This window comes from Monodon monoceros, unplaced genomic scaffold, assembly GCF_005190385.1.
Source record: "Monodon monoceros isolate NGI ecotype Baffin Bay Population unplaced genomic scaffold, NGI_Narwhal_1 Super_Scaffold_5, whole genome shotgun sequence".
Classification (NCBI taxonomy): Eukaryota; Metazoa; Chordata; class Mammalia; order Artiodactyla; family Monodontidae; genus Monodon; species Monodon monoceros.
The window spans coordinates 114,332,423-114,341,405 of record NW_021703782.1 but is presented as its reverse complement, the minus strand read 5'-3'; the positions used below and the strand labels follow the sequence as shown (position 1 = coordinate 114,341,405).

The 8,983-nt window shown below is 55.9% G+C and overlaps 1 protein-coding gene across 1 annotated transcript in view; it reads left to right on the top strand.

Moving 5' to 3' along the window:
- Nucleotides 1–700: 700 nt before the first annotated feature.
- Nucleotides 701–8,983, top strand: part of ZNF623 (zinc finger protein 623) — an 11,974-nt gene continuing 3,691 nt past the window's right edge. Inside the window, exons 1-2 of the mRNA XM_029202282.1 lie at nucleotides 701–796; nucleotides 8,199–8,983. The exon at nucleotides 8,199–8,983 is cut by the window's right edge and continues 3,691 nt beyond it. Of these exons, the coding sequence (XP_029058115.1) occupies nucleotides 8,286–8,983 (698 nt within the window). The 5' untranslated portion in view covers nucleotides 701–796; nucleotides 8,199–8,285. The remainder of the gene's footprint in view (nucleotides 797–8,198) is intronic.

Here is an 8,983-nt window from a genome sequence, read left to right as displayed (position 1 = left end):
CTGGGGGTGGGGGGGTGGGGGGGGTGGGGGGGGGTGGGGGGCGGGAATCAGCGGGATTTCCCGCGACTGTCCCCAGCGGCCATTCCTGCTCCCGCAGGACCAAACGCACGGCCGGGGCAGGAGCGTGGCCCTCGAGGCGGTCGGCCTGGCCACTCACTAGCTGTGTGACCTCGAGGAAGTGACCTGACTTCTCCAGCTTCAGTCCCTGGTCCGTAGAAGGAAGATGTTGGAGGACATTCCTCGTGGGCTTGGAGTGAGCCTCTGCGGGAAGGCTTGGGAAGCGCTGCCCGCCACGGGAAGGAGGCGGAAGCCCTCGGCGGCCCGCGCCACACCAGGCCTCGCCTCTTTGAGGAGCGGCCCCCGGCCCGTGCCCGAAGGTGGAGGGGGGACGCACGCCCTGGGGCCCGGGGCCGCTGGGCGCCGGGAGCTCCGCCTGGTTCTCAACGCCAGCATTTACAGCTCCCGGGAGACACAACCCCTGTCAGCCATTCACACTTGGCGGGCAGGCGGCGCTCAAGGCTGCGGGGGCGCGGGAGATGCCGTCCTGCTCTGCCCCCTGCCCGGCTCCCTGACGGGCTCCCTGCAGCCCGCGGCCGGCCGGAGGTCCGTACCACCGAGAGACCGGCTGGTCTCTGCGCGCCTAGAGCGGCACCGGAAGCTCCCCGGGCGGGGCCTCGGGCCGATTTCCGGCCGCGGCGTGCGGGCGGCCGTGCGGGCTTTGTCAGCAGGCCAGCGGGGCGGGCGGCCAGCGGCCCGCGTGTGGGGCGCGCGCTGTCCTCTCGCCGCTGGGCGCCGGGTGAGTGGCGCGTTCCGGGCCGCGGGCGGGGGCGGGGGCGGCAGGGTCCTCCGGTCGGGCGGACGGGCGGGCTGAGCGCGGTCGGCCCGCACGGGGGTCCCGGAGCCTGGGCCACGGTGAGCCCGGCTCCTGGCAGCCGTCACGGCCGCCCCCGCTGGGCTGCAGTCCGGCCCGGGGCCCGCAGCTTCTCTCCCTAAGGAACGTCGTGTGGGTGAATACCCGGTTGCACTCTCTTGGTTCCTTTCTCTGGCTCCAGGGGTCACACACCCAAGCCGTAGAGCCTCCAGCTTCAGCGTCTGTGTCGCAGTTCTCAAGCCCACCAGCCCTTCCGAGGTGGCCTGGCGCGGGGTGGGGGACACAGGTGCGGCTAGTACTACTGTTTTGCTCTAAGCCTGCCTCCTCTCCCAAGAGTCCAAGGGAGCTCTCCAAATGATGCTGGGGAAGTGGCCGGGGCCCTCGAGCCTCTTTGTGCTGGAGGAGATGCAGAGCCGGCACCTCTGCCCTGGTGGGGGTAGAAGTGATGAACAGGATCTCCTCCAGCCCTGGTCCCGAAGGAGAACTCCCAGGTGGGGAGAGGTGATGGGCTGCGCTTGTCCCAGCTCTCCCCTGAAGGCTCCCTTTCTAGAGTCGTATCTGAACCTGGTGGGCGTCTCTGCTGATGTCCTGGACGTCTTACCCCCTCATGCAGTGGCTGCATGGTGGTCATGGGATCTTCAGGGCCTGAGTAGCATGCCTGTGGTTTCCCAGGAATGTTAGCTGGAGGCCAGTTTGAACTCAGGCAGTTTGTCTGTAGAGCTCATCACGCTGCAGTAGCCTCTCTGCAGCACATCCTTTCCCCGAGCTCCAGTCCCAATGAATGACAGAAATGTCTTTTGCCCACCTAGGGTCTGAGAGATGCCAATCTAACCGAGTCTTCAGGCGATACCTTGCTCCTGTCCACAGAGGTGGGACTTCTTGTAGATGTAACATTGTAACGGTATCTTAATAATGGTGATAACTGCAGCATCCCTCTTATGGAGAATACAGAGAGAAATGAGTGGGGAGGGGTCTCTGTACTTTTACAAGCCTAACTTGGTGGCTCCGGCCCTTCCTGGAGTGATGGTGATGGATTTCTGACTCTCCTGGAAAGGTCCTGGGGACGATGGGGCTTGCAAGGCTGAGCTGAGAAGCCCCAGACCACATTCACAAGCCAGTGATGGAAGGGGTGCTCAGGGAAGCAGCTGACCCAGAAACAGGGCGAGGCCTTGAACCAGTTCAAGGAGCTGTCAGGCATGTCCAGTGCTGCCTCGGGTTGTGGAAGATGACTGTTGAAAGGGCACTGAACTTGTCAGGAAAGGAGAAGACCATTGGCATCGTTGGGCAGAGCCCTGGCAGCAAAAACCAAATGGCCATGGGGTGGGGTGGGAGGAGGAGATAGAAGCTAGCAGCTGGCTCAGCCTTAAACGAGTCACCTCCCTAAACCTCATGGATGGTTGTGAGGAAAGAAGAAAAGCACACGCCAGGCACTCGGTCCCCAACACGGCTGCAGTGGCAGAAGCTCAGGTTGATGACAGTGGCGGCTGCAGGGCAGCACAGAGGTGCAGATTCTCCTGGAGCTCTAGTCCGTGTCTTCCTCGTGTGTCTTTTTACTCTCTTTTTCCCATTATTCCCAAGGGTGAAGCTTTGCAAACCTTCCTGCTTCCTTTCTTTAGGCTGTAAGCAGCAGACAGCGACCTTGGCTAACTTGTAAGCCCAAGGCTGTAACGCCCTTTCACCAGTGCAGACAGCTTCTAGTGCCTGCAGCGGGCACTGCCCCCTCACCATCTCTGAGCCCCTCTGGGCTGCTCACAGGCTCCACTCCCAGGCTAAGCTTCCACTTCATTCGCAGCACTGAGGCTTGCCGCATCTCTCAGCATCAACTGTGTATTTAGACAGTTTCATGTTATATTTTGTCCAGCAAATTCTATATAACAGAAGAGTGGGCCACATTAGCCTTGGATGTTATGGAACCAGATGTCTGGCGTATTTTTACTTCCTTTGTTCATTTCATTCAGGTTTCTTTAAATGAAAGAGTATCAATTTAATTTTGCTTGAATTCACAGAAGAAAAAGGAGCTAAGCAGAAACTGAAAGATTGCTGAATTTAAGATAAATGTATATTCAAAGCAAGGTATATTTAATTTTTAAAACTTCCTCTAAAGTTAAAAAAAGTTATGAAAATCATGAAAAGGCATACATTTTTAAAGCTATATTCTTGTAAGTATATGCAAGCCTGTTTTCAGATGGTATAACAGTCATTTTGAACAAAAAAATCAGAAAATATCACCTCCAAAACAAAAAACCAAGTCTTCCCCCCCCCCTTTTTTTTTTTTTTTGCAGTACACGGGCCTCTCACTGTTGTGGCCTCTCCCTTTGCGGAGCACAGGCTCCGGATGCACAGGCTCAGCAGCCATGGCTCACGGGCCCAGCCGCTCCGCGGCATGTGGGATCTTCCCGGACCGGGGCACGAACCCGTGTCCCCTACATCAGCAGGCGGACTCTCAACCACTGAGCCTCCAGGGAAGCCCTAAGCTTACTTTTATAATACTAATCCCAGCTGATCTAAGCAAAATATCTGTAAAAGTGACATCATAGTTGGGAAGGGAAAAAAATCTTCAACAGCGGGAAGTGGGCAGTGGAGGTAGACAGGCCTGGCTCTGAACCTGAGCTCTGCCACTTCACAGCCTTGGGTAACCGACTTTCTCAGCGTCTGTGAAGTAAAGAATAGAGGTAATAACTGCCTCACAAGGTTTGGAGGTGTCCCTGAGACCATGCAGGCCCGTTCAGCACTGCCTGGTTGGGGTTTGAGGGGCCCTCATCGGTAGCAGCCCTCCTGCCCTCCCAGGTCTGCGCCAGTGAGGCCCATGAAGAGCGAGAGGTCACCTCACTATTGGTCAAAGCCTAGGTTGGAGTGACATTGGACTTCTCAGGCGAGTGCTGGTTAGACACTGTCCTGCCTGCTGGACACCTTGTCCAAGAGGTTGGGTGCTGCATGCCTAGTTATTCTCTCAAACCTTTCATTTGGCTAACTCCTTCCACCTGTCTGGGGAAGAGAAGCGGGCAGAATATGTCAGGGAGCATCCTTCCTCGTGACACCAGAGGCACAGGGATGGTCTGCCTGTGGCGCCTGGTGTGTAGTAGGGCCTCTGAGCGCCTGTGCTGGCGGCGCTGCTGCTCAGAACGCCAGGTGCACCTGTGTGAATGAACTTGAAGAATGCCAGAAAGTGTTGCAGGTGGATGGGTACAGTGTGATCCCATGTTTATATCTGAAAATCGTGTGTACCTAAGTAAATGTATCATTGTTTTTGTTTAATCAGAGGTCTGGATGAATGTGTATAAACTGAACGGCTAACAGTGGTTCTCTGTTGGATTGCTGGGGGTTATCATAGTCTGTACTTTATGTTTACCCCTTGAAATATTTTTACAATGTGTATCTTATGTTTTTAATCGCTAAGAATTAACAAGATATAAAAGTGAAGTAAAACAGGCTATGAGACTGAGGAGTGTGGTCCTGATTTCATAATACATCGGTGCAGAAAAGCACTAGAGGAAAAATGCCCATGTGTAATCTGAGTGGTGGGGTTAAGGGTAATTTTATTGTTATTTTTTAAGTTTTTCTTGAATAGCATAGTTTACCTTTATACCTTGAAAAAATAACTAGTTAAAAGTAATTTTTGTAAGCAGAAAAGATTTTAAACCAAGTTAGTGGGCCTTTAACTCGGAAGAACATTCTCAGCGAACGTCACCAGGCAGTGGTCGTAAATGCTGTGTCACAGGGCACCCCAAGAGGGCTGCTGCTCCAGGAAGCTGTGTTGCAAATCTCACACGGAGAGAAATGCCTCGCATAGACTTGTGCTCAGCTTCTCATCCTCATTGTCAGCTCTTGGTTGCGGGTTCAGTTTCTTTATCATCACAGGGAACGTTGCATCTGAATAGTCACGTTGTCTAATAGCAGTATTTAAGCATGGGTTCATTTTGCTGTAACAGATTCAAAAATAGTGTTTCCAACAGGAAACTTGGTTTCTCGTGTTCCATCTCACAGGCAGGTGGGTGGCTCTGCCCCTCCAGCGCCCTGGAGCCTACCATACGTCACCGCAGGTGGGCGAGAGGGTGGGAGACGGGTGGCATGCGCACATCCCTTCCATTCCTGTCTCACAGCTGGAATCAGTCACAGGGTCACACCTCACTTCAGGGAACTTCAGGAAATGAAGTCATTCACTGCTGTGTGTCCACTAAAATTTCTGGAGGGGTTTCAATCACTCAGAGGAAGCAGGGACGCCGGGCAGTGTGTCTCTGCCACAGTTTACCCCATCGGCCACCCTGGGTCCCACACCAGGTCACGCTCAGTTACTGCTTCCCGCCCAGAGCCAGGATCTCTGTGTGTGGCCTTCTCCCGGCACCAGGGCCTCTTCACGTGGTCACAGTCTAAACTCAGACAAGTCCCGGCCTCCCCAAAAGCTGTCTCCTCACCCACCACATAGATGCCCCCACTCAGGAAGGGGAAGAACCCCAAGCCCACAGCAGTCGCTGGTCCACAGCGGCTGCAGTTCCCAGTGGAGGCTGCAAGGGCGGCCTGAACTGGTGGCCACTGAAGCGAAGGCGTCCCAGGACCCAGCGGAAGTGAGCACCTCTGTCGACCAGAAGACAAGCACAGGACCGGTTACGGCAGCTCTGTCCCCAAGCCCGAGCTGCCAGCCCCTCGGTGTTGGTGGATAGGAGAGAGGAAGGCGCGCGGCGGTGTGTTCACGCAGTGGAGGCCGCACACCGTGAGGTCTGTGCCACACAAGTGGCCTCCCCAGTGCGGCGCTCAGCGTCAGCAGACACATGGTGGGGGCATGACAGTGCCCGGGAGGTAATTAGATCATGTGGAACGTTCTACACCCTTAGGGGTATTCTAAAAAGCACTGAATTGTGCACTTCAAAATGGTGAATTTTATGGTGTGTGAATTCTATCTCCATAAAAAGTGGGTACGTGTTGAATAAAAAGCAGACACAAAACATAACTGTATGATTCCATTTAATTGAAATAGAAAACATGCAGAATTCACCTATAATAATAGAGATGGTTCCCCTTGGAGGGGGAGCCTCTGGGCTATGGAAGTGTTGGTGGTTAGGCAGGTGTACGCCAGGAGTTCATCGAGATGTGTGCACTTGATGCGAGCTGCCCCTCGCGAAGAAAAAAGAACAGCCTGTTGGGAAGAAGCCCTGCGGCCCTAGAGCTCGTGTTACCTGGTTACACCGCTTTCCTGCCCCCGGGCTGCTCCCCTCTGCTTGGCTGTGCCCTCAGGGGCACATCCTTGTCCTTGGCAGCCACGTTGGAAATGGGTTTTGGAGGGCATCGCTTTGTGGGGCTGCATAGCAACTGGTCTGCTTCCCACTGGTGCAGATTTGGGGTGAGAGGTGATCATGCAGGGTCGTCTTGGACGGAGCTCCTGGGAAGTGGGCGCAGCTGGGGGGCACGCTCGGGGATGCACCTGTGAGGAAGGAGGGATCGGGCAGTGGGTTTGAAACAGGCCCAGGCACATCCCAGTGGAGCTTTGGGGCTGGGTGACCCTTCCGAGTTGCCCCAGGTGGAGACTGGGGTGCTCTGCGCTCTGTCGTGGGCTGGGCCCCAGCTGGGGTGTGGCAGGCAGGGTCCTGAGATGGCCCCGACTGTGCACCCCTCCCGGCTGCCAGGGAGGGCTCTGGCGGTCAGTTGACATAAGGTAGGGCTAGTCGGGGAGCCCTCGGAAAGCAGACTTTCTGCAGCTGGTCACGGAAGAGAATCAGGGCGTCTGAGCTGCTCCTGCCTGGAAGGTGCGGGTGCTCCCGAGGGGCTACCAGCCAGTGATCGGGGACAGTTCCACAAGCGCAGGGGGCCACCTTCTGCCAACAACCTGAGCGTGTGGAAATACGTTTTCCCAGAGCTTCCAGAGGAGATCTCAGCCTGGCTGACACCTTGTGCGACCCTTCTCAGGGGCCCCAGTCGTACCAGGCTGGGCTTCCGACCTACGGCCCTGTGAGATGGGAGCTGGGTCCCTTTTCTGCTGGAAGTCTGAGGTGAACTGTTACATAGCGATGGATGGCTCGCAACGGAGGGGGCGTGACTGCAACGGAGCTCAGCTCCGGGTGCGAGAATTCCAGAGCGGGAGAAGGGTGCTGGGCACAGCGTCCCAGAGACCGTGGGAGGTTAAATAAGCACAGGCTTTTCCAAAGCAAACACACCTGTGGAGCGAGGCCCACGTGCAGGTCACCAGAACCCTGAGGCCTCCCTGCACCCCCTGCCAACCACGATCTCCCTAGAGACCATCATTGACTCGAGTCTCCCACCATGGTTGGTTTTGTCTGTTTCTGAACTTTGTGTAAATAGGATCATACGATATGAACTCTGGCTCACCGTTACATCTGTGAGGTTCACCTGTGCTTTTGTGTGGGGCAGGTCTCTTCATTGCTATGCATTCCTCCCTTGTTGGAGGACTCCTCAGTTTACCCTTTTTTCTGTTGATGGATATTTTGGTGATATGAACAGGGCTGTGGTGAACATTCCAACCCCAGACTTCTGCAGGGCGGGGCCGGGGGTGCACAGGTGGACGTCTTTACCTTGGATTCGATCAAGGACATTTAACCCTGTGAAGAGGGAGGGTGTGGTGTGGGCGCAAACACAGGTAGGTTGGTAAATGTGGGAGAAAGCGGGCGTTCTCGTCTCATTGCTTCTATTTGCTCACTGAAGGAAGACGCAAGGTCATCGTCCCTGAGAAGAAGGACGGCGTGTTGGACATTTGAGAGGAGAGGAGAAACCAGGAGATGATCTTACGGGGGAGTTGGCCAAGTGTAGGAATTGCCGGCAGCTCTCAGGGTCCGTTAGGCAACTGGTTATAAATGTAGAGAGAACTGAGTCGGCAGGGCTGCAGACACCGATCAGGAAGGAAGCTGAATTTTACTCGAGTTGGGGTTTTCCCGCACAAGCATAGAGGAGGGGAAGGGCAGGGGAGTTAGGACTGATATGCAAGAGAATGAGTGTAATACATACCCCAAATGAATATAATCCCACCGACCATCTAGGCTGGGGAAGGAGGGGCAGCGCAGAGGTGGTAAGAGCAATCCATCTGTGTTTCTTTGGAATATGTCTTGATTTTTGAGTGGAGTCCAAGCCACATCCCTGCCCATCTGCCATCGGCCAGCCTGTCCCCTGGAGTTGGTGTTAGCGGTGGAGCCCAAAGAGGCCTTCGCCAGCGGAGAGGCCGGCGGGGTGAGCCGAGCACGGTGCTGGGCCGGGAGTGTGGGCAGAGGGAACATTTTCCTCTCTCCCACTCCTTGGATATGCGTTTTGCTACCCGCCCTCCCGCTCCAGCAGATTCCCGTCTGTTAAGGAAGGGAAAAGATAACCGTACTCTCTTTGATTGCAGACTGACGGGTGACTAGAAGGTGACTCCGGAGCCTGAATTTCTGAGCATGGAAATCTGCAGAAGACAGTGTCCGAAGCCCTCACAGTGATGGAGCTCGCTGCCCCTGCGCCTGGTGGGGGCTCTGAACCCAGATTAGGGGGGCTGTTGGGAAACCTGGACGGGCAGAGCCTGCGGAGCTGCCCCTCCCAGGAGGGAGGTTTCAAGCAGGTGACAGTTACCCACTGGAAGATCCAAACAGGAGAGGCAGCGCAGGTGGGCAGTAAGTCAGGAGGAAGCCCCGTCCTGAGCTCAAACCTCCTCCTGCTTCAGAGAGAGCTGATCGAAGGGGAGGCCCACCAGCGCGAGGCTTGCGGAAGCTTCCCATTTAATTCGGACCTGGTCAGACATCAGGTTTCTCAGGCTGGGGAGAAATCTCACAGACATGACGAGTGTGGGAGGGGCTTCGGCCAGAGCTCCCACCTCGTGGAGCATCCGCGCGCTCACGGCGGAGACAGACTCTACGTGTGTAACGCGTGTGGGAAGGACTTCGTTCTCTACACGGATCTTGTGGAGCATCAGAAAGCGCACGCAGGAGAAAGGCCCTTCAAGTGCGCTCAGTGTGGGAAGGCGTTCTGTCACAGCTCAGACCTGATCCGCCACCAGCGCGTCCACACCCGGGAGCGACCTTTCGAGTGCAAGGAATGCGGGAAAGGCTTCAGTCAGAGCTCGCTGCTCATCCGGCACCAGAGGATCCACACTGGGGAGAGGCCCTACGAGTGCAACGAGTGCGGCAAGGCCTTCATCCG